Below are 26256 nucleotides of genomic sequence, written 5' to 3' on the forward strand. Positions count from 1 at the left end.
TATGCATAAAAATAGCAAGAAACAGAACAAGATGACCTATTAATTGAATGATAGGGTGTTATGTGGCCATTAGATTCACATTTTCACACACAGGTATCCCCCACTTTCTGAATGTTCATGTTCTACCATTCATTTTTACAAAAGACCTACCTTAGTATGGTAATGGCTTTTTCCATAAAAATGAAGATGCTCTTTGGATTTCTTTCCATTAGCAAAAGCAGGTACTAATGTAGGTCTTTTGTGAAAACATAGTGGAATTATTACAGACTTTTAGAAAATGAGAGTCCTCTCTTTATGCCATTTCAGGTTATGCAAGGTTTCACAGGAATGCTCCACTTTCAGATGGGGGGTGCTCTGTATAGAAGACAAAGTTGCAAGATATTTACAATGTACTTTCAAATGAAAAGGATTATGAATCTTAAAAACAGTAAAGTCCCATTATGTGTATTGTGTGCACATCTATGCACATATATGGAGGGAACACATGCAGAAGACAAAACATTATGTTAACTAGTGGTGGGTAATTTTTATATTCATTAAACATTTTTTGTATTTTCCAAATACATATTTGGAACTGTAAGGAACACACAGGACCGTGACAATCAGAAAAACAGTTAAAAGTAAGTGGAGAAACAAGAGGAAACATACGCCCCAACTGCCATGTGATGCCAGGAATGGGCACCAGTATTTTAGTCCTATCTTACTTCACTATGTAACTAAACAATCCAACAGTATTTTGCTGTTGACAACTGTTTTGAAAGTAGCATGAACTTGGAAAGTCCATAACTACTGACTTCCTGGATCTCAGCTTCCTCATCTATAAAGTGAGAAAAATCACAGTAACTCTAGACAGGCTTAACTAGGTATATATAAAGCACACTGAAATACTGCAGTATTTAGATGGATTGCCAGGAACTTCTCAATGTTATTTATATTCGCCTTGCTATTTATAGAACTGCGGCATATCCCCTTTCATAATAATGAGGATAGCTACCATCTGTTGAACAAATAACTGTGTGACCAACACTTTACTGATGTTATCTTATTTAATCTTCACAACAGCCCTGTGAGGGATTTTTATCCTGATTTCCCTCATGGTGAATGGGGACACAGAGAGGTCAAGTGATTTGGCCAAGATCACACAGCTTGTTAGTCACAGAGCAAGGGTTTTATCCTAGATCTGTCAGACTCAAAAGTTCATGGTCTTTTTCCTAAAACATATGGCTCTGCGCTTAGCAAGAGGCTCTCCTCCAGATACAAACATTCAAAGTGTACGGTTGCCAAAAGATTAGCTTCCTTTCAACAACTTGTCCATGGGAAAATGACAAAGAAAGATAAATACTACATGAGTGAGGTAAAAGTTTATAATTCGTCAAGTACCTACTCTGAACATTCCTAAAAAAAAAATGTATTGTTTTGTTGAAGAGCTTACTCATATTATGAAAAACTACTGTGTCCTGGATATCTTCCAAACCATGTGAACACTTTCAAAATTTAAATTTCTTTCCTCCCAAACTAACTCACCTTCCTCTATTCAGTAATGGCAATATCATTATTTATCCCATCATGCAAGCCATTTCCCCTCCTCTAACCGTCCACATCTAGTAAGAAAACTGACTGCTGATTTGACCTGAGATGTATCATGAAAACATCACCTTCTTTCTTTTTCATTACCTCCACATTAGAGTAGGGTCTCATTCCCTCTTGCCATAGATTATTATAAGAGACTCTAAAACCTCTTTCCAATATCTCTCTCATACCACCATCAAAACTGTCTTTCTAGACAGCAGATCTGAGCATGCTATTGCCCTGCTTAAAAATCCTCTCTATCTAACCATGTATCAGAAGATGGATTCCTTTACATGGCACGTGGCTCTTGCACTCCGAAGCCCTGGACTTTCTTTACAGCCTCATCTTCCATCTTCCAGTATCACATCCTATGTTGCACTACATTAAACTATTTGAAATTTCTAAACAATACAAAGCATTCCCACAGCTCCCGGGAGGGGCTGGCTGAGCTGGCGCAGCAAGCCAACCCCGAGGAGATTGAGCTGGGCAAGGATGAGGATGAGGACGAGATGGACCTGGAGCCCAACAAGGTGTGGCTGGAGCAGCAGAGTGTGCCGGCCGCTGTGTTCGGGAGCCTGAAAGAGGACTGACATGACCCCTGATGGCCCTTGTGCCCCCCACCCCCAGCATCCTCCAATATAGCCTGTATTTGTGAAAAAAAAAAAGAAGGATTTTATTATCACCCTCCTGCACCACCACCATCACTCTTGCAGTGATGCTGCTGCTCACTTATTATTTAAATTGTATATTGTCCTTGCAGACAAAAGACTGTATGAATTAAAAATATAAAAGCAATGCCAACAAATGAATACTGGTCATGTCAGAGCACAGCTATTATTTTAAGTGAATATTTTTTTTACCTCAAACATAAGTCTCTGTTTCTTTAATTGAATTTCTAAAAATCTATACACTAGAGCCCTATGTAAATACTGGATGCTACTTTAGAAAGAGAGATTTAATTTGGCAAATCCATTGATGAAAAGCATTGATGTAATCAATTGAAATAAGGAAACAGAAGACTTTAAAAAGATAAATAAAATTAGAAGAGCAAGTATGACATGAATTACAAAATCAAGAACGTTGTATTTGGATTTCAGTTCTATTGCAAACCTTCTTGACATTTTAAAAGCATTACTGATTCTTAAATCATTATTTTGATAGGCAATAGCCATTTCCATCCATTTAAATGTTGATTTTAAAAAATGAAGTATTCTTTTAAATGTTTACATTTTTATCCTCTCCCTAGGCTGCCCAATGAATATTCTTTGTGTAATTAATCCATCATGATTAAAAATATATGGACTACCCCCAACAGCATGGACCTTTCTGTCTTTTGGCATTGTTTTCTTTTATTGGAGGATTGACAAGCATAGCATTATTTCACTCATTTGGCAAGCTTCTACCAGTAAAAAGTATAAGTCACAAACCATAGGACACTTATTTACATTGGTTATTCTTTTTCAGCTCACGCACTACAGTGACATTCTAAACTTAGGCAACTAAATAAGAATTAGGCTTTGGGGCTTTGGATCCAATCAAACTTGACTCCTTGAGCTGATATTTCTTTTCTTTTCTTTTCTTCTGACCCTCTGGGCCTAATTTCTCTGTGTTTACAGCACATGCAAACATGTTTCTCATTAGTGTTTATTTACTACCACAGGAATCACTTTGAATTCTTCTAATCCTGCTGGAAATTTTTTTCTCAAAATAAACCCAGATCATATTGGGTTTTATCGTGTAAATTATGAAATACCAACTTGGGAATGGATAGCTACCAATCTTTTCTTAAACCACAAGGTAAGAGTAAAAATTGGTTGTGGTTGTGAATTGTTTTACTTTTGCTCTAAGAACAGCATCTTGATATTAATTTTTTCAACATGCTTTGCTTTAGTAATTGCGTTACTTACCTCTTTTTCTTTTTGTTTTCAGAGCTTTTCTTCTGCTGACCGTGCAAGTCTTATAGATGATGCTTTTGCCTTGGCAAGGTGAGTTTTGGAAGGAGAGTGGACTATTTAAAGAACAGTGGATTTTGTCATGAATCTCTTTTTTTGATGAATTGCAGCCAAGTTTAAGTATTAGTGGTAGTTTAAAATATCCAAAGTCACTATTTATAACATTATTGTTTTCCTTAACTCTTTTTTTAAAACTCATATAAGCCTCATAGCTGAAATGCTCATATTCACTCTTAACAGACACAGAAAAACTCACCTACCCTACTGACTTTGAGTAAGGTTCATTTATATCAGAGCCTTTGAGCTAATTTGAGTGACATTTGCAAATGCTCAAAAGTGCACCTTCATAATTTGATTTAATAAAATGATAATGTGTTTCATTCACTTACTTCTATGAGCCTAAGCCCACTGTATGAGTTTATGGCTAGAGTTGTCAACTCTTGTTCAGGTCATGAGGGTAAGAAGAATGAGACCGGGTGCTCTAGGATTGATCAGAATTAAGGTACCACTTAAGAAATTTGACTTTTTTTGTTTTCATGGCCTGAAGGTAACCTACACTTAGAAAAAAATCAGCATAGATTGGGAAAATGCAGGAGTAGTAACTACAGTATCTTTGGGATTTTTTGTTTTGTTTTGTTTTCAAGTAGTCTGACACCACTATTTCAACAGGTGTTTCTTGAATTTCTGGGATTACTGTAGGAGCCAGGGACACAACCAACTGGTTTTGCTGGCTTTGTAGTGGCTTCATCCTAGATACAAGCAGTGTACTGGGAAGGAGATGCTTCTTTCTCAAAAAGTCTTCACTAGCCCCTTTGTCTGGGTTAGGTGTCCCTTTCATGGGCCCCGTGTGTCACCACAATATTATACTATCATTTCTTATTAACTGTCCATCTCACTTACCAAATTGTAAGTTACATGAGGGGAGGCACCCAGATCATGTTCCTGTTTATTTTATTCCTGGCTCTTAACTGTGACTGGCCCATGGCAGAAGCTCATTAAATATGACCCCAACACATGTCTGAAAGATAGTATACCATCACCAAAGGCATGGGAGAACTATTTTACACAGACTTCCTAGATGATACACTGGAAGTCAGAAAACCTTCTTGACATCTTTTAAGGAGGAAATGGATAGGGTTATAAAACAGGTTCTGGGACAATTAAAATCTTGATTCTGTATTACCTTGAGTAAATTTTTTTTTAGGATTTTATTTATTTATTAGAGACATACACACAGAGAGAGAGAGAGAGAGAGAGAAAGACAGATAGAGAGAAGCAGAGACATAGGAAGAGGGAGAAGCAGGCTCCATGCAGGGAGCCCGATGGCGGAATCGATCCCGGGTCTCCAGGATCACACCCTGAGCATGAAGGCAGACACTTAACTGTTGAGCCACCCAGGCGTCCTACCTTGAGTAAATTTCTTCTCACTGACTTCATTTCCTTATGAGTAAAATGGAGATGATCTTATAAGACTCATTTGAGAAATAAATGAAATAATGCTCATAAAGCACCCGAAACAATGTCTGGCCCATAGCAAGTGCTTAATAAAGTGTATCACTTGACTGTACCAGACACTGCATAGGCCTTGGAAATTAAATGGTAAAGGAAGATAACCAGTATATGAAAACACAATAGAACTATTAAGAATTCTTCTGGGGGGAAACTCTCCTAGGAATGCATCATGACCTTTTCCAAAGCTTGGCATCTTGGCTGTTAGAGATTACACAGAACTGCAATATCTTTATGGTTAAATTCCCATCATAATACAATGCAGACAGTTTTTTTTTGCTTTAAGAAGTAAAAGCTTCTTGAACAGGTCACTCTGGGGAACTGTGTATAAAGCAATTAATTCATACAATTGAAAGACTTTCTTGCATTTGCCCAGTTCCTTGGCCACAGCCCAGTAAAATTTTGGAGAGATACGGAAAGGAAGAAAGTAAAAGAAATTTGAAAACCAAAAAATACGTACAATCACACAGCAACTGATCTGGAAAATAGCTGAGCAATCACCTGAGCTATAACCTGAGCTATTTAGTTATCATCCAATTTCCTTCTGTAATGCATGAGGAAAACAGGACTCAGGGAAGTAGAGTCCATCAATATTGGCTATAGCCAGGTGTGGTTCACTCTGAATCTTTAGGGAGAAAAAAAAGGAGAAACATGTAGCTAAACAGGTTAGTACCTGTGATAAGATAAGAATTTATACAGTTCTACTTGGGTGTTTAAAAAGAAATGTTAACTATCATGTTTCATAAGCAGGGGTAAAAGAGCACATCTAAATATAAATGTATTCTTGATTCTCCTATCCCCAAAATAGAGGAGCTAGTACTGTTACTGTCCTGGATGAATATCCAGATGGGCACATTTGTTCAAGACAAGGAATAAAAATTCTCCCAGCTACTTCAAGTCCCCCCGTCTTTGAATTTGAGTCAAGTCCAGTAAAACCACCAAAGTTACCAACTTCATTTAAAGTTCTTCCTTGCCCCCAACTCAGGCTGGTTTCAGGCCAGCCACCTACAGTGGGAACAGGGTGCTTAATGTCTTCTCCATTTTGCTGCATGGAACATATGCTTCTCCTTACTTACTAGACTGCCTCTGATTCCTCCAGAACTAAGGTGAGGAGAGCAGGGAGGGAGAGCAGGTGAAGGGAAGAAAGATCCTCATACGCTATCTACGTTTGGTCCTCTGTGAACTTCGTAGATGTTTAATACTAGCTCATTTTCTTGTGTGCTGTGTTCATGGGGTATTTGCCATCTGCACCTATTTTTACTGCTAAGAGTCTTTCTCTTGTAGTTCCTTGAGATGGGTAAGTGAAAACCTCTGAACCATATCTGGTCCAAAGGAAGTATGAATATATTTTTTCCCCCAACAAAGTCTGGAAGAATGGGCCACTTCAGTCTTAACTCCTTTACTCTGAGATTAGAGCAGTAGTCAACCGTAGTCTCTTATCCATTAGATTTCTCAGAGTATCAAACACTAGGCCACTGTGCCCTCAAACTTTAGGATACGCAGGTACAACTCTTCACGTGGTTTCATTGAAGCCCCTTTTCCTAGGCTTCATGTGAGAGGAAAAGCCTCCTGCATCCTCCTCTTCTCTGTGGGAGGAGAATATTCACAATACCCTGACAGTGCTCCCCCAAAGCCCTCTTTTAAAATGTCTCATTCTGCCCCTAGCCTCTCCAATACTTTTAATAGCTGGTGATAGGTTATCAGCTAAGGGTCACAAAAAGGGTCACCACGTTAGTTCCAACTTGGTGGGCCTGTATCTTATTTTGGGGTTTAGGCCAAAGGGCCTGGTTTGGGGGTTAGGCAAGGGGTCTTGCCAGAACAGAGGCAGAAAGAATCCTTTTTTGTCCACCTGTTACATTAGGGTTTTCTTTTTCAATAGCTTATTGTGCTATGTAATCACTGTTTGCTAAAGCCAGGAAAGGGATGAGGAATAACATAAGGGAAAGCAGAGAGCACTGCCTAACAAGCCCATGAGTGGAAGCAGGAGTCTCTAGGTGAGGAAACAATGGCAAAGGATGGTTTAAAAGGCCATCTAAGCTAATCATCCAAAAAGAATTTTAGCCATGCACGCTTCACACAGCAGTGGCTCTCATGATATCCAAGGTGAGGAGCAAGTTACCAAATAAAGACCACCAAATGAGCATAAGCCACACCAAGTTATAGACCTCCAGGGTCACTGGGTCATACCATTTTACAGGTGTTTGCAGAGGTAACCAGAGCACAACGCAGGATTGGATAAGCAACTTCACCCTCCTACTCCCTGCCCCCCTCCATACACACACGCTTTCATGCTGCCTTTTAAACATAGGAGAAATAGGGTAATCAGGAAGATACCAAAAAGGACCTAATTGTTTGCAAAGAGACTGTGTTAAGCCAGAAATCTGAATTTAATTGGCAAGTAAACACTGAGAGAGCAGACACAATGGGGATTTGTTGAAATTCTCCACATCACCAAAGGCTTTGCTGGGGGACATGAGCACATGGGATTAGTTGCATCTACCTAGGCACCTTTCTGAACCATTTCTAATGTCTCAGTGAAGAGAGATGTTGGACAAAACACTGCTTAACTCAGCTTCTCTGAGGACTATACTGTATTTCCAGGTCATATCTAGTGAAGCAAAAACAAACCTTTTTGTTTGTTTGTTTGTTTTTTTAATAAATTTATTTTTATTGGTGTTCAATTTGCCAACATATAGAATAACACCCAGTGCTCATCCCATCAAGTGCCCCCCTCAGTGCCCGTCACCCAGTCACCTCCACCCCCCGCCCACCTCCCCTTCCAACACTCCTAGTTTGTTTTCCAGAAACGAACCTTGTTTTATAGGATTCCCCGAACTTCCTGGGTACCTCAGCCCAAAATAGGAGGGCAAGATTTCTCTCATCGGACCCATTTGTCCTCTTTTCCATCAAATTTGGTGGGAACTTTAAGTTATAGCCTCCATTTTCTCCAGGTGATAGGATAGTTATATAGTTTAAGTCCATCAGGCTGGGCTTTTTCTAGATGATGGAAGATTTTTTAAAAATTTGTAGGAGGCCATTTGCTTCAACGTGGATGGAACTGGAGGGTATTATGCTGAGTGAAGTAAGTCAATCGGAGAAGGACAAACAGTGTATGTTCTCATTCATTTGGGGGATATAAATAATAGTGAAAGGGAATATAAGGGAAGGGAGAAGAAATGTGTGGGAAATATCAGAAAGGGAGACAGAACATAAAGACTCCTAACTCTGGGAAACGAACTAGGGGTGGTGGAAGGGGAGGAGGGCGGGGGGTGGGGGTGAATGGGTGACGGGCACTGAGGGGGGCACTTGACGGGATGAGCACTGGGTGTTATTCTGTATGTAGGTAAATTGAACACCATTAAAAATAAATTATATAAAAAAAAAATTTGTGGGAGGGCAGACCTGGTGGCTCAGTGGTTTAGCGCCACCTTCAGCCCAGGGCCTGATCCTGGAGACTCAGGATCAAGTCTCACATCAGGCTCCCTGCATGGAGCCTGCTTCTCCCTCTGCTTGTGTCTCTGCCTCTCTCTCTCTCTCTGTCTCTCGTGAATAAATAAATAAAATCTTTAAAAAAATTTGTGAGACACCTGGGTGGCTCGGTCAGTTAAGCATCTGACTTTGCCTCAGGTCATGATCATGGGGTCCCGGGACTGAGGCCCCTGTCTGGTTCCCTAGTCAGTAGGGAGTTTGCTTCTCCCTCTCCTTCTGTCCTTCTCCCCTGCTTGTGCTCTTTCTCTCAAATAAATAAATAAAATCTTTAAAAAATTAAATAAAATGCTTAACCATATCTGGCTTTCAGAACTACTATGTGTCTATGGATTTTACAAATGGAGTTTGAGACTCAAAGTTGCATAAGAATGCTGCCTTAGGTTGAGATCCCTAGAAGCAGAATATGAAACGCAGGTTCATGTACATTTAGTTTATTAAGAGAGTACTCTAATGAGATAAGGAGCATGAAAACCAGGTTAGGGTAGGGATTAAAAACTCAGCCCTGATATGGTCTCAGATGGAGTCTAGCTTTGCCAGATTCTACTAGGAAGCTATAAATTGTGCTGTAGAGTGGGTCCAACTTGAGGGAAGCAGGCTGTCTTGTTGCATTCCTGAATCAGAGAATTAATGGCATGGGGTGGAGATTGCCTAACCTCTTAGGCAAGATGGATATATTTGGCCAAGTGCTATTCTTTGAAGAAGGTGGCAGCTGTGAGCCAACAGAGCACTGTAAGGGGATCTGAGAAGGGCATATAGATGCCTTTGTTCTCAGAACCAGGTCTACTCATGTGGTCCCACCAGTATCAACTCTGGCTAGAAGCCTGGGAGAAATGCAGATTCTTATGCTCCACTCCAAACCTGCTAAATCAGAAACTCTGGGATGGTGGGAGCGAAGAGTATGTGATTTAATGAACTTTCCAGGTGTTGCTGATAGATGCTCAAATTTGAGAATCATAGTTCTAAATGATACTGCTCTTCATCAGGAGTATCAAATACACTTGTATTTGAAGCTACAGAGTAACATAATTGGTGGGAAATGAAAATTCCATCAGCTAAATTCTCAAAATGTTATGCCTATAATAACCAGCAAAAATTCTCTCCCAGTCCAATGTTCTGACCATATGACTCAAGACTTAAAGAAAACAAGTGATACCAAAATGGACTTATTGCATAATTATCAAGCATGTTGGAAAAATAAGGCATTAGGATAAGATATCGATTTTCAACATTTGAATACATAGTATTTCCTCAGAACCTCTAACCTTTGGATAATTGGATTCCCTTCTTACTTCTACTTATGCTACCTAATTAGCCAATTCTTCTGGCTCTGGTAACTGAAATCCACTCCTTCTAATTTTTTCACCTACCTAAAATGTACAGGCCACTTGGTTTCTGACCAAACTGTCGTTCTTCCTAAACTTTCATTATTCTCTTCACTAAATTGATCCTCAGAGCAACAACTATTCTTTATGAACACCTTTAAAAATTACCAACCAAACATAGTTGTTCCTGTATCCCCTAGGAAAAATAGAGAATCGTCAAAATTAGAAAATTCTCAAGTTTCAAATAACACAAAATTCTAAAATTTTTCTTACTTAAAAAACATTCTCAGTAAAACACTCCATTTCTCAATATTTTTTAAAGATTTATTTATTTATTCCTAAGAGGCACAGAGAGAAAGAGAGGTAGAGACACAGGCAGAGGGAGAAGCAAGCTCCCCACAGGAAGCCCAATGCAGAACTCGATCCTGGATCCCAGAATCACGACCCGAGCGGAAGGCAGATGCCCCACTGCTGGCCACCCAGGCGTCCCTCCATTTCTTCATATTATTTGAACTTTTATTAAGGGAGGTTGCATGCTCCAAAATGTAATTCTTTCTAACTAAGATCAGGACCTGAGAAAATAGGGGAAATTAGCACTCTGAACTGAAAAAAAAAAACTCTATCATATCTCACTAGTACAAATCAAATGATGCCAAAGATTTCCATTCTTTTTTTTTTAAAGATTTTATTTATTTATTCATGAGAGACACACAGAGAGAGAGGCAGAGAGACAGGCAGAGGGAGAAGCAGGCTCCATGCAGGGAGCCCAACGTGGGACTCGATCCTGCGTCTCAAGGATCACTCCCTGGGCTAAAGGCAGCGCTAAACTGCTGAGCCACCCGGGCTGCCCAAGATTTCCATTCTTATTTATGTCCAAAACTACTAGTCCATCTTCTAATCAAACTCTTGGGGAGAAATCAAGATATAATTACATTCTTTCATTCACAAAATACTATCAAACCTAATAGCATTCAATGCATCAGTACTACTAATTCAATAATTCAAGATTTATTATTCAGTTTAAACTTTCAAAATATAATTTGAAAAGACAGAATTCCCATCTAAGGTTGTTTTAAAAATCTAGGGTAAAATTTGAGGCGTAACAGATTTTTGAGAAAAGTATTTCACAAAGTTCTAGAATCCCTTTTAAGGAGGAAGAAATTGGATTCTTTAAACTTTGAAATGTTGATAGAAACTTCAAATTTAGTGGAGAAACAAAATCCATTTTTATTTATCAATATTGTTGAAAATGTATTAAAAAGGAGATTTTTTAAATAATAAATTTATTTTTTATTGGTGTTCAATTTCCCAACATACAGAGTAACACCCAGTGCTCATCTCGTCAAGTGCCCACCTCAGTGCCCGCCACCCAGCCACCCCCACCCCCCACACTCCTCCCCTTCCACACAGTTCATTTCCCAGAGTTAGGAGTCTTCCATGTTCTGTCTCCCTTAAAAAGGAGTTATTTTAATGGGAAAAATAAGTTCGATTAGAATTTTTAAGCATTCATAATTCGTGAGTATTGTTATGTTTCCTCTTCATATCAAATGTAATTTCAATAAGATATATTTATCAGGGTATATTATTATATTATTATTATATTATAATAAGATATATTTGTCATTTGTATATTATTTTCTTATAGATGATTTTTAAAGAGGTATTTATTTATATATTTAGAGAGAGTGCAGGAGGAGAGGGTAGAAGGAGAAGCAGAGGGAGAGAGAGAATCTCAAGCAGACTCCTTGCTCAGCATGGAGCCTGACACGGGGCTTGATACCTCAACCCTGAGATCACAACCTGAGTAGAAATCAAGAGATGCCTAACTAATTGAGCCACCCAGGTGCCCTGCATCTGTAAATTATAATCAGCTTGTGTCTATTCATCAATATTAACTATAGCTAAAGGGCTTTTGTTGTATTCAGAATTTGGCCTCAGTGATTTTTCAAATGTACTTTTTAATGTTCTATTTTCCTCTTTCCTATCGAATATATGGAAGCATTAACACATCATTGTGAATAAACCCCTTTGATTGAACCCCCCAAAATAAATGCATTTTCTTAATTGCTTAATAGAAGGATTCTAATGAGAATCACACTAAATTCTGTGATTTCCATATGAGTACTTTCAGTCAAATGTGTACTAGTCTATGGTTGGGGTTTTTTGTTTTGTTTTATTTGTAGTCTGTGGTTTTTAATTAAGGGGCATTTTTTTTCTCTTCTTTAGAGCTCAACTTCTAGATTATAAAATGGCTCTAAACTTGACCAAGTATCTCAAAATGGAAGAAGACTTTTTACCATGGCAGAGAGTAATTTCATCTGTAACCTATATCATTAGCATGTTCGAAGATGATACAGAACTCTACCCTGTGATTGAGGTGATGTTAATGATATATCTTATGCAAGTAAATGTGCAGCATGAGCAGAATAGGGAGGTTTCTGAGGGAAGGAGCTTCTGAAAGACACAAAAGCACATCCGGCAGCCAAGTGAAATTAAAGGAAAGTATAATGACATGACTAGTCAAACCAAAGAGATGCTATCTCTATTTTTTTTTCAACTTGAGATGTATCAGTGTTTTTGGTTTGGCGTACCACTTAATGATGTATTTTAGTGTTAGAGAGTACAAGAATTAATATTTTAGTTGCAATAGACAGGATACTAACTAGATCCTATTTTTAATGGATTTATCTATGTTAAAATGAATTTATTCTTACTAAAATATACCATTATATTTCCTTATCCCTACTGCTGTTATTTCCACATTGAGATTTTATTATAGGATAGTTATTCTAAATACTTTGCTCTGTGTTTTCTGCAGCACATTGGTAGGACACTTGCAATTTTAAGGAAATTCTGGATTCAAATCTCTAGCTCTTCTACTTACTAACTTGGACTGATGATTTTATTTATGAGTCTTCATTTCCTTTGTACAATAGGAATGTGAGCACCTCCTTGCCTGTGGCAATGGGATAGGTATAGATCATATAAAATAAACATCCTTTGTAAATCCAAAGGCAATATATGTATATTGGTTATCACTATTTTTATTTCATCAATATTTGACTAATCTTTTCAGTGCAGTATGTCCAGTGTTACTCTATTTCTTACAAATGTTAACTAAAAAGTAGAGGTTAAAAGGGGCTTAGCCAAAGTTTTATAAAACATTAGAGAATGATCCAGGATGTTCTTATCTTCAGGATTAAAGCAAATTTGCAATGGGATAAGAACTGAAAATGTCCCTTCCCTAAGGAGAGGCCCAAAGTTCTCTGAACTAGTAGGAGAGAAGAGTACAATGGGGGGAAACTGTAAATTATAACAAATGAGAAACTGATGAATAGTAAATTATTACTCATTGTACATGGTACTTTTATTTCAGGAATACTTCCAAAGTCAAGTGAAGCCTATTGCAGATCTTCTAGGATGGAATGACATCGGAGACCACCTTACAAAGTTATTTCTTACATTTTTAAAACTAAATTTCATTTAATATTTGTTTGTGTATGTTAAAAAAGTTAAGTGCTCATTGGCCCAGCTTTGTGTGTGTTTGTTTTTTTAAGGTTGCTCCGTGCCTCCGTATTAGGGCTTGCATGCAAAATGGGAGATCAAGAAGCCTTGAACAATGCTACACAATTATTTCAGCACTGGCTAAGTGGGACTGTAAGGTGATTGTTCACTGTGTGTTCATTTCTAGAGGACTTCAAACTTAGAAATGAAGAATTAAAATCTCTGAAGCACAATTTCTTCTTCTAGGCTTCCTGTAAATCTGAGGCTTCTGGTATATCGGTATGGAATGCAGAACTCTGGCAATGAGACTTCATGGAACTACACTCTTAATCAATACCAGAAAACTTCATTAGCTCAGGAAAAAGAAAAACTGCTGTATGGATTAGCATCAGTGAAGAACATTACTCTCTTGTCAAGGTAAGTTTTTTTTTTCACTCATATGAATGGCATTTGATGGTTTATGCATCACGGTCACTTTAAGATGCTAATTAAAGTATGATACATTTCCAAGAAAATCTATTAAAATTTTATTTTCCCGACAAGAAACAAAATATCCGTGTATGAGTGTAATAAAGAAATGTAATCTCCTATGAAAACATTCTGGGAGTAGGCAGGTTCTAGTGGTGAGCAGTGGTTCAACATTTTCATCCAGGGCCTGGGGTGTTTCTCTTTCTGTTCTTCCATCCTCAACATATTGGATGTCTCATAACTTCTAGAGCTCCAAATATTTTGTCTTCACACAAATACATTCAGTGAAAGAAGAACAAGGGCAAAAGAGTTCCTCCTCACAAGGCTTTGTCTTTTATGCTAAAGGTGAGTTATCTTTGCTTCCCTTCATAACCAGAACTGGATCACACTTGATCATTCTGAGTTAAACTCTAGATCTACCACTTGATCATTTGCCAGCTAGGAGGAACTTGAATTCTTTTGACTGATTTGGGCCATCATCATAGTCTGAGGCTAGGGTAGGCACCTACCTACTTTCCTAGGATCAGGGATACATTGATCCAAACCAGAACAAAGTTGGTTTCTGTCAGCGGAGAAAGAGTCTGTGCCACAATACGCACAGAAAACACAAAATACATTTATATTCCACTCAGAAAGTCACTTGAAGTGCAGCTATGAATCCTCAACCACTTCACCGATGCTCCAAATCAACTAGCATCTGCCTTAATTCAGTTCTGGTTTCTGAGTTACTTACTGCATTCCCTTAACTAACACTTATGATGTCCTGTCTATGTGTAGGTATATAAATTGTGAGAATAAAACTGAATAAGTCATGATATCTATCCTTGAGAAATGTAGAGCTCATGAGAGGCAGAATATAAATTAGGAAATTACAATGCAATAGCCAGTTTGTAAGGACTACTGGAAGCAGTTTGTATTCACCCGGCAAAGCCAACAATACTCCTTTATCATCTTGCTTCAAGGTAGATGTCAGTTCTCCTGCTCTCTGCCTTAAAATAGTCTACCAAGAACTTGATCATTTTGCCATTACATAAAACATCGTATTGATCTATTATTTTGATGGCAGTGTGCTGATTATCAGATGAGAAAATTAGCAAATGCTTACTTGTCTTACTAAGACTCTTGGGAATTAGAGAATGAATGATAAGTTACACAAAAATTCAGGACTATCACTAAAGTGCAGTTTCTGGAAGTTTAATGGTCTAGAGTATGTTGAGCTATTTCTGTAGGTACAGCCACAGCATAGAGTTAATAAAAATCTATTGACTTGGTCACTTAATTTATCTTGGACTTCTTTGCATTAGACTATAATTATAGCTAACTAATCTAACCATATAGGTTACATTAGAGGTTTATTTCTTATAATCTGGGGGAAGAACAAATAAGATGTAATTGTTATCTTTTAGAAAATAAAAGTATAAGTACTTTCCCTTAATTTACATTTTTTTTTTAGTTAAGTGGGATAATAGATGAGTGAAGTGCTTCTATTCAATAAATTCAATTAATTTTCTAAAGTTAATAGTTAACGTTTTGAATTGTTTTTCTATTTGTCTTTTCTTAGATATTTAGATTTGCTCAAGGACCCAAACCTTATTAAAACTCAGGATGTGTTTACAGTCATCCGATATATCTCATATAACAGCTATGGGAAGACTATGGCCTGGAATTGGATTCAGCTCAACTGGGAATATCTAGTTAACAGGTAGGATAATTAGACAATGATTTTTTTGTTCTCTTTGTTTGATATCATCTACAAGTTCTTTCTTTTTTCTCTCTGCTGTACTTTCTCTGACATCTATACAATATCTGGAATGGCATATTATTAGAAGTAAAGGATCATGGTATTTTACTGCTCAGGAAGCAATTTACTAGTTAATTTTAGGCCTAATTTCTTCTCTGGAAATTATTGTTTCCATCTGATCTACAGAGTCTTGAAATCTGGAAAGATGCCTAAATTGCATTATTTTTAGTTTGGTTAAAACAAGTTAATATGATTCTTCCTGTTGTGTTAGCACCTGGTTTAATGCCAGGCACTTATTTAATTTCAATATTTAATGAAAACTAAGTAAGTTTCTGGACTTGGGTTCAAACTAGAGCCTTATATCTTACTGAGTTTATATAGATGATAACTTTTATTTCCCTTGACCAGATAATTATACTTTAGGTATTATAGGGACCTATATTTCCCAGGCAATAGAGACAAGAGAGGAGCAAATCAAACTAAACATGGTTTCCCAAATTCCTTATTTCTTCACCCTCATTTAGAAGAAATGTTGCTATTCTTGGTCCCAATCCTCTAAATTTAGTGCTTAGTCTCATTAAAAATTTTTTGATAGAATATGAAATAGAATATAGATTATGTATCCCAAATAGATGTGTAAATATTGACCAAAAGACCTTTACTGTCTGTAATCCCCACAATGGGTAATAGCCCCTGGCATCCCTTCCTAATCTCTCCTGTTTTCCCATCAGCACTGCCTCATTGATAATGGCTGCCTTATCAGAAGTACTAACCATGAAGATAACTTTTATTTCTGTTTTCCTTTCTACCCCACAATTCACCAGGCTGCCATTAGGTTCTTTCACATTTCTCATCCTTCTGAGATCCAGATTATATCTGTAGCTTTCAACTAAAATACCCAACATTACTTTTGCCTATTTGTGATAAATTTTTGCCTTTTCTGTTCTTGCAGTGATTGAATGTAACTGCTTATCCATCTCTATGAAAATTGACTGGCACGTGTGTATATGTGAGTGTGTGTGTGCACATGTGATACTTTGTCCATTTCTTTTTAACTGTTTCAGTGAAATTCATGACTTAGAATTATAAATCTACTTATTAGAATTAGAATTATAAATCTACTTATTGAAAACACGTTATCTGGAGGTAACACTTCATGTTATGCAAGCTAGTACCTTTTATTTGCTTAATATATGCCTAATGACATGTACTGAGTATTTTGTTTTAATCAAAAAGACTATAAGTCTTTCATTTTTTTTGGTACATGCTACAGGGAACCTATGCAGATGAAGAAGAATGCTTACTTTTGAATTATTGAAAAAAGTAAATAATGTTCCACTTTGTAGAATAAAATGGCCATTCCCTTATTGTTTATTAAATAAAGTACTTTTCAAGGCCTTTTTTTAATAGTTCTGGTGTGATTTATTTCAAATAATACATTTTTCATTTTAAAAAATTAGTTCATTTATCATACCTGTTAATAATTAAGAATTAAAAAAAACAGGTGTTACTTTGTAATAAAAGTCATAAACACCTGGCCTTAAAATAAATTTATTAGACCTAATCTTGAATTTTTTTCAAAAAAATAATAAATTGATAAACCATTTCCAGTGCTAGTTCTAAAACCCTTGCCCAAGGCTTTTAATATTTCTTCATAGTCTAATGACCTAATTCTCTTGAGGTATTATTTTACATAGCCTCAAACATAAAATTATATTACAACCACATGTGGCACACAAAAATAATGCTCAATATTAATTATGGTTAGTTTGAATAACTAGAATTTCCCCACTAAAATTGGATAGGATGAATTAAACAAAAATGAGCAAGCTTCGTACAAAATTTCCAAACTCTTGAATATTTCCCAGAACTCAGAATGAGTGATTTTCCTGCCTAGGTTCCTGAGCAATTTATTGTCATCCTAAAATAAGTAAGCTGCTTTTTTATAAAGGGTTTTGTCATGTCATTTTTATGACAACTGATGGCCACACCACTATTGCCCTTTCTAGTTCGAGAGTTACTCAAAAAATTCCAAAGATACTTCTGCAATTAGTCTTTGCTTTTGTTTATTCCGCTAAAGTCTTAGATGAAACTGTGAAGGTAAATGAACTCAAGTCAGTTGTGTTGTGTGCTATTTTTTAAATATTTAAGATAAATTTTTTAAAATTTTATTTATTCATAAGAGAGACAGAGAGAGACAGGCAGAGACACAAGCAGAGGGAGAAGCAGGTTCCATGTTTTGGAGCCTGATGTGGGACTCGATCCGGGGACTTCAGGATCACACCCTGGGTCAAAGGCAAGCACTAAACCTCTGAGCCACCCAGAGATCCCTTAAGATAAATTCTTATTTTAAAAGTAATTAATATGATAAATTTACAGCATGTTTCCTTCTAAATGCTACACTTCATATGATACCGGTTTATTGGGATAAACATATTTTGTTCTTACATTTTTAGTATTTATACAAGTAGTTTCAGTCTTAATTCAATCTGTTCATTGCTAGTTCCCTAAAATATCCTTTAATTTGTAATCACTCAGAACAAAACAGAAGAGGAATATTATAATTATAGAAGGTCACTGAGAAAAATTGTTTTCTTACCTCTAATTAACAGACTTTCTTTGAATCTACAGAATATCAATATAGCAACTTAATGTGATTTCCTTTTTTAAAATCCCTATTTTCTTTTATAAAATAGGTAAGTATTTTTTGCACAAAATACAGATAAGCAAAAATAAGGACACAAAAATCACCTGTAATTCTACCACCTAGAAATAACCCTTGTCATACTACTGTTTTCTTGAGACATTTTTCTATGGCTGTTTATTTATAGAAATGGAATCATATAATACACATGGTTTTATAACCTGATTTTCTCCCTATATCATCCTCTACTGTGGATGTCTTTTTAAGTCTTTAAGTATGCTTCTTCAATTTATCTTTAATGTTCAATCATATTTCAGTGTGGAGATACATTAGTTTATTTAGCCAATCTCTATCTGTTGGATAATAAAACTGTTCCAGATCTTCTGATGAATGTTGTAGAATGGTCACCCAGAAAAAGATTTACTGTTAACTTTGCCCATTTTTCCAATCCTTGCTAATACTTAGGGCTGTCCTTAGAAATATTCTTGCTGACGAAAGACCTATATGTGTGTGAGACAGGAAACTATCAAAATTCTAGGGAAGGACACAAGCAGCAAGCTCTTTGACCTTGGTCGCAGCAATTTCTTACTAGACACATCATCAGGGGCAAGGGAAACAAAAGCAAAAATGAACTATTGGGACTTTATCAAGATAAAAAGCTTTTCTGCACAGTGAAGGAAACAACAAAACTAAAAGGCAGCCTACTGAATGAGAGAAGATATTTTCAAATAATATCTGATAAAGAGCTAGTATCCAAATTCTATAAAGAACTTATAAAACTCAACACCCAAAAAAACAAATAATCCAGTTAAGAAATGGCCAAAAGACATGAATAGACATTTTTCCAAAGAAGACATACAAACAGCCAACAGACACATGAAAAGGTGATCAGCATTACTCATCATCAGGGAAATACAAATCAAAACCATGATGAGATACCACCTCACACCTGTCAGAATGGCTAAAATTAACAACACAGGAGAAAACAGGTGTTGGTGAGGATGCGGAGAAAGGGGAACCCTCTTGCACTGTTGGCGGAAATGCAAACTGGTGCAGCCAATCTGGAGAATAGTATGGCAGTTCCTCAGAAAGCTAAAAATAGAACTACCCTATGACCCAGAAATTCTATCACTAGGTATTTACCCAAACGATACAAAAATACACATTCGAAGGAGTACATGCACCCCAATGTATAGCAGCATTATCAATAAAAACCAAACTATGGAGAGAGCCGAAATGTCTATGAACTGATGAATGGATAAAGAAGAGGTGGTGTGTGTGTATATATGGATGGACGGATGAACATTCAAGAGGGGAAAAAGAGAGAGAGGGAAACAAATCATGAGAGACTCTTAATTATAGAGAAGCAATCAAGGGCTGATGGAGGTGGGAGGCGGATGGGATAGACGGTTGATGGGTATTAAGGAGAGCACTTGTTATGATGAGCACTGGATGTTATATGTAAATGATGAACCACTGAACTCTATTCCTGAAGTAATATTGAACTTTGTCAATTGACTAGAATTTAAATTATGGAAAAATAGAAAATTCCTTGGTAATTGAGTATATAAAAACTGATATCTCATTTTAAATTATAATCCTTTCATCCAGTAAATATTGTGTAACATCTACTATGAGCTAAGCACTGTGCTTGGCATTGAAGATATGATAGTAGAAATAGACCTGGCTCTCTGTCCTCTTGGAGCTTAGGGTCTGGTAATGGAGACTGATATTAATAAAACAATCACACAAATACATGTACACTTAAAACTGTAATAACTATAAATAGAAGAGGTTCTGGTCACACTGAAAGAGTGTAAAAGGGAAACTGACCAAGTCAAGAGAATTTGGACATTAAGGGCTTGTTGAGCTGAATTCTAAAGGAAGAGCAGGAGTGAATTAGGTGAACAGGAGGTGAAGCATTCCTGATACCTTCTATCAGAAAAGAGAAAGGTAAGGGCCAACATCTGCAGGGTCAGGTTAAGATTTGGACTATTGTATTAAGAGCAATGCTAAGTCACTAAAGGCTTTTAATTAAGAAAGTAAAATGATTGATTTTACTTTGAAAAGAAAGCTGTGGTGGTAAAGCATAGATGTAGATGGGGGCCAAAGTGAATTTGAGAAAAGCAGAGAACTATTGGAGCAGTCTGAGCAAAAGATAGTGGTAGATTGGACTCTGGATAGAATAATGATGTTAGAGAGATAAGAACAACATTTAGAGCTTGGTGAATTAGAAATAGGACAGAGGTGAGGTAATAAGGATAATGCCTAGATTTCTGAAAAGATAAGGAGAAGAAGAACAATGAGTTAAGGAGAAGAAAAACAATGAGTTTAGTTTGCTATTTATGATGCCTTTGAGTCTCTTTTGAGATATTGAAGTGGAGATTGTTTCAAGGAAGTTATAATCCCTTGTCAAATGCTACTTAAGATTTGAGTAAATCCAAGACTGAAAAATGCCCATTAGATTTATCAGCACAAAAGCTATTGGTTAACTCGAGAAAGAGCTTTTCAGTTGGAGTGAAAGTGGCAGAACCTAAATTGAAGCAAATTAATAAATCAATCAATGAAGATATGAAATATACAGAAATCTCTTGAAAAGTTTGACTATGAATGGGAAGGTGAAAGAAAGGATATCGAGATGCCAGATCAAAGAAGAAGATTTTTTTCTTCTTTTATGTGGAAGATAGTTTATATATGTTTAATATGTTTTACAGCTGAAGAGAAAGACCCAGTGAAGAATGAGAAATTTAATACGTAAGACATAAAAGGTTCTTTTAAAAACAGAATTTTTAAGAAGGGGAGAAACTGGAGCAATGCACAGATAGAAGAAAAACAGGCATCTTAGTATGTTTGTAAACTAAAAGATGTAGGAGTTACTATGTGTTTTCTCTGTGAATTAGAAGATAAGGTCATCTTTGTTGCAGAGGGAGGGAAGTAGAAGAATGTCCGGAGGTTGGAAGAGAGTGAAAACACTTGAAAAAAGTAATTCAAAGAATGAGAGAATGAATTGACTAGGGTAATGTAAGAGGACTGTCAACATTTAAGACTGATGTTCACGAATTTATAGTGAAACATTTTAGAAAAAGTTGAGAGACCTCCCTTGGCAGATACAGTGGAAATGGGCAGTTGATTTCATCACAAGCTGGAGTTTTGCTAGAAACAAGCTATTAAAGTATCAGGGAGTTTAGGACCTAGAAAAAAATGTTATTGAAAGTGGTAAACCATGGATTATAAATTACAGAAGGAAATAAGTGCAAGAAAAGGAAGAGCTGATGGTCCAGGAGAAAGCAGAGATAGGCATGGTCAATGGTCCAGTAATCCAGATAAAGTCAGAGAATAGTCATAGTGAAAACTGAAAGGTAAATTTTATCATGGAGGATGCATAAATGAGTAGTGTACCTATGGATGACCACAAGATATGATCATAGAAAATTGTTGGCCAAGGTAAAGAAAAATCATTGGGAATGAGAATGTCAAGAAACTAAGGAGCTATGATGTTATATTTATCATCGATGTGGACCTTGAAATCACAGCTTGAGTAGAGAGGAAGACTAGAAGTCAGGTGTCAAAGTGTATCATAAATTAGGTGAGGGGAAGGAGTAACTAGAAAGAACAGACATCTTTTAAAAAAGTGGAGAAATAAAGGTCTGGAATCCACAATGGGGAGCGTGAGCATACAACTTCTTTTCTGATCTGGTTCTATGAAGGATGTGGGAAAATAAACGTTCTCCAAATGAGAAGTAATATTTCCTGGAAAGGGATAGTTCCAGAAGGCTAGGTGGAAGGAATCAAGAGATTGGGAAATCTCAGAGTCTGTCAGGAGCAAGGAAGTACAGCTTATACATTATCGGGACAGTGTTGAGAATAGATGGCTCAGTCTTATTTTGGGATAATGACTGATAACATTAAGGGAAATTGCTTACCTTAGACTTCTATGACATGAAAGATGAAAGATATAGTGGAATAAAATTCAGTGGTATCTGTGATAAGAGTGAACACTGGACCTAGTCCACTGAAAATCAGTGTTAATTATTAGATACATTTCATGTTTTGTTCCCATTGGTATATTTTCTCTTTATGTTTCTTCTGCAAACTGCTGATTCATTTCTTTCATAATTTCACATTGGCATATTTTTCCCTTTTACCAATTTGTAAGTGTTCTTTGTAAAGTAAAAATATTTCCTCTTTTCACAACAAAAAAAAATTTTTGCCTTAATTTTATGAGTTTTTAGTATAAAAAAATTAAAGATATGTACAACAAACTTAATTAGCTTTTATCTCCATGGCGTCTGTTATTGTTATGTGATAATTTTTTTAAAAAGATTTTATTTCTCTGAGAGAGAGAACAGGAGAGGGTGAGGGGCAGAGGGAGGAACAGGCTCCCTGCTAAGCAGGCAGCCCAATATGGGGCTCCATCCAGGAACTCCGAGATCATGACCAGAGGCAGATGCTTAATGGACTGAGCCACCCAGGCACCCTTGTTATGTGATAATTATTAAATGTAGAATTTCTTCTATTGTTTGCTTACCTGTCTGTATAGCGATACATTTTCTTTTATTCTTCACCAGTATTCCATTGATTCAAAGTTAATACATAATTCTTGTGGTTTTTCTCACACAGTGATTGGTTGCCATGAGATGTTTATCTGTATCACAATTATTTGTATTACAGTCTGTAAGGAAATTTCTGATTCTTGCTCTTTAAGAAAAAAAGTACAACAGGGACAGGAATACAGTATCATCTCTAAAATCCTATATTTGCACTTAGCTTCAAGTGTCTGCATAGCCTGAGTAATACAGATCATATAAGCTATTTATTCTTTTTTCAAAAAGCTTTATTAGCTACTTGCCTATTCTATTAGTCTGTATCAGCCTACATGACTGAGCTTCTCAGCTGTATGGGAAACACAGAAATGCAGCAGCTTAAAGAACATACATAATTATTTCTCACTCATGTTAGGCTCCTGAAGTGAGCACTCTAAGTTGTTAAAAGGTTCTGCCCCAGGAGGCCTACTTTATCTTGTCCGTGTGGCTGAAGCTTGGAAGAAGGGGGGAAAACCCCAAGAAGTCCAAGGCAAACAATTTTCCTTGACTTAAGCAAGGAGCCAGAGGTTGAACGTGGTGGAGCTTCTGCTCCTGTTCTGCTGATAAGAACTGAGTTGCTGGTCTGCACTTACCTGTGAGGGAGGCTGAGAGATGTTATCTCTGTCTGGGTTCTCACATGTGCAGGATAAAAGAACAGATCATGGGATGGGAATCCAACCAGCAGTTGACCACATCTGGGATGATGTTGTGGCTCTGTCTACAAAAAGACTGAAAGATGTGCTAAGAAATGTTCTTGAATAGGAATTTTAAATGAGGGGACATCTGGGTGATTCAGTGGTTGAGCGTCAGCCTTTGGCTCAGGTCCTGATCCCGGGGGTCCTGGGATCTAGGCCCACAGAGGCCCACATCCGACTCCCTGCATGGAGCCTGCTTCTCCCTCTGCTTGTGTCTCTGCCTCTCTCTTTCTCTGTGTCTCTTATGAATAAATAAATAAAATCTTTAAAAATAAAAAAAAAAATTTTAAATGAAATGTGTTTACTTACTGTGTTTTGCTTACTTTGAAAATGACTTTTGTTAAAAATCCACAAAATCCGGGATCCCTGGGTGGCGCAGCGGTTTGGCGCCTGCCTTTGGCCCAGGGCGCGATCCTGGAGACCCGGGATCGAATCCCACGTCGGGCTCCCGGTGCATGGAGCCTGCTTCTCCCTCTGCCTATGTCTCTACCTCTCTCTCTCTCTGTGACTATCAAAAATAAAAAAAAAATAAAATAAAATAAAAAAATCCACAAAATCCAAGATTTAAAGTTCTAGGCACTTATATTCCCTTTTACTTCCTTAAATTTTTCTTCAGATACACAATCAATGACAGAAATCTTGGCAGGATTGTCACAATAGCAGAACCATTCAACACTGAACTACAGCTGTGGCAGGTATGAAGTTAAATCCCTCTATACTCATCTAGGAAGAACAGGATTACAATTTTTTTTCTTTTTTTAAATAGAAATGGCATTTTCTCTATTTAGTTCTCAGATAAGGAGAAAGAAATAATTCTTATATCAAATTAAATGTATACCTATTTTTTTCTAAACTGAAAAAATTCAATTAACTAAGAAACAAAGTGTAAAAATTGAGAAAGCTGAGGCCTTGAGAGGCTTAGAAGGCTACATGAGATCTTTTGGCTTTACCAAAGCATGGATAGTAAATGTGACCTGAAATAGGATGGTCAAGATTTGATTCCTTCCAAAATTCACTGTTTTGGAATTTAAAGACTTTTCGGTTTCAAATATCTCAGTTCCCAGAAGGGAAAATGTTTATGGATGCTGGAAAATTGAGATTGTATGAATTTTCAATATCTGTATACTATATATTGGAATGTTAACATTCTTCTGTGTGTTAAGAACCAAAAAAATTTTTATTTGTGTAAGTAGCAAACAATACTATGATTGGGGGAGGATTTTGGAAGGAAGACAAATGATAGAACCAAGGTAACAGAGAGGTTATTGTGAGTCCTTAATAAGGGAACTGAAAGTATATTAAAATGTTCTGGACTCCTGAAGTGAAAGATAAGCCAAGCCAGCATTTGACAGACTGGGTTTTCCAGGGAGCACCCCGGGGAACACACAAAGTAGAGAAGCAGCAGAATCACAGAGAGGCACACCAGCCACCGGTGTGCTGCTCTCCTTCCCAGGATGGGAGAGCCTCTTTTGACCTAACGTGCTGCCAACAGTCCAAAAGCCATGGGTAATGGTTGCCAATCAAAGAGACGGGCTCAGTCTGAATGATGCACCAAGACATGTGCAATGATAGTAAATTTCCAGGGAAGAAGGAAACAAATCCAGCCTGTAAATAAAAGCCTTGAAAACTAATGGGGCTTAAAATGACTTTCTTAATTATTTCCCTCTCTTTTCTAGATGGAGAGCTTTTTCAAAAGATATCCAGATGCTGGAGCAGGAGAAAAACCCAGGGAACAAGTGCTGGAAACAGTGAAGAACAATATCGAGTGGTTAAGACAAAATAGGAACACCATAAGACAGTGGTTTTTGGATTTACCGAAGAATGGCTAATGTGTCCAAATGTCATATTTTGGTTTTGTGAATCTGTTGTTTCTCCTCTTCTATATTTGGTGGCCAAATTTACAAGTACTATGGAGGGAGTCTTATACACAGATACTGCTTTTGCTAAGTAGTGTGTTTATATGGTTTGCAAAGCTTTTAAATTGTTCTTTGTTTATGAAGGAAGATACTAATAGAGTAGTTAATGTACTCAGGGATTTTTTTCTAAGTGTACTTCATTGGAGATTCTTCGCAAACTGAAGAGAATTTAATAGCCATTTTAATGTCTTTAAATATCATTCTTTATATCTTAAATCTGTGAAAATAGAACAATTTGGTCTTAGCTTTACATTTTTAGTACCAAAGAAACACTACTTAATCTTCTCTCTTGATTGATTTTTAAAGTTTAAATACCAGTACTTGAGGGACCTAAATTACCATCTTAATCTTTATTTTATTATTCAGAATTACACATACCTAATATCATTGTATTCACATGTGTCCTATTCCTTTAAATCCTACCAGAATAACCCAGTTTTAAATTTTACTCAAATGAATTAGCCAAAGAAATGGCTATTGCCTTCACTATAAAATCAACAAGAGAACTCTCCTCTCCTTTTTAAAATAAATCTGAATGATTAACTTGAAAAAAAAAATGTGTTCCAGTGTCACTTGACTCTCGAATAATAATGACTGCAGCATTCCCTAAATAATTTAGCATGAGGCAAATACAATTCAAGAACCTAGCTTTTTTCATGCTTGGTACTCTGTCGTCCTGGTCCATTCCCTACAAAGCTCCTTCAAACATGCTATGAAATTAGAGGGAAGACAGTGCTTAACTTTGCTCCATGGATTTTAGAGAAAAAAAGCTAAATAATTGGAAACTGGTCAGGAAAGAGAGAAGGCTGATTATTCCATAAAACTAAATGGAATTAGAATTTAGCTTTGATCTAACCTAGCAAT

The 26256-nt window shown here is 36.8% G+C and overlaps 1 protein-coding gene across 1 annotated transcript in view; it reads left to right on the plus strand.

The window, feature by feature from the left end:
- The window catches only part of LOC121492949 (glutamyl aminopeptidase), an 85312-nt gene extending 59363 nt beyond the window's left edge, over positions 1–25949 (plus strand). Inside the window, exons 12-20 of the mRNA XM_041758296.1 lie at positions 3230–3366; positions 3499–3554; positions 12068–12218; positions 13218–13291; positions 13399–13503; positions 13592–13762; positions 15375–15515; positions 24093–24171; positions 25153–25949. Of these exons, the coding sequence (XP_041614230.1) occupies positions 3230–3366; positions 3499–3554; positions 12068–12218; positions 13218–13291; positions 13399–13503; positions 13592–13762; positions 15375–15515; positions 24093–24171; positions 25153–25305 (1067 nt within the window). The 3' untranslated portion in view covers positions 25306–25949. The remainder of the gene's footprint in view (positions 1–3229; positions 3367–3498; positions 3555–12067; positions 12219–13217; positions 13292–13398; positions 13504–13591; positions 13763–15374; positions 15516–24092; positions 24172–25152) is intronic.
- Positions 25950–26256: the final 307 nt, after the last annotated feature.

Source organism: Vulpes lagopus, chromosome 6 (assembly GCF_018345385.1).
Source record: "Vulpes lagopus strain Blue_001 chromosome 6, ASM1834538v1, whole genome shotgun sequence".
NCBI lineage: Eukaryota > Metazoa > Chordata > Mammalia > Carnivora > Canidae > Vulpes > Vulpes lagopus.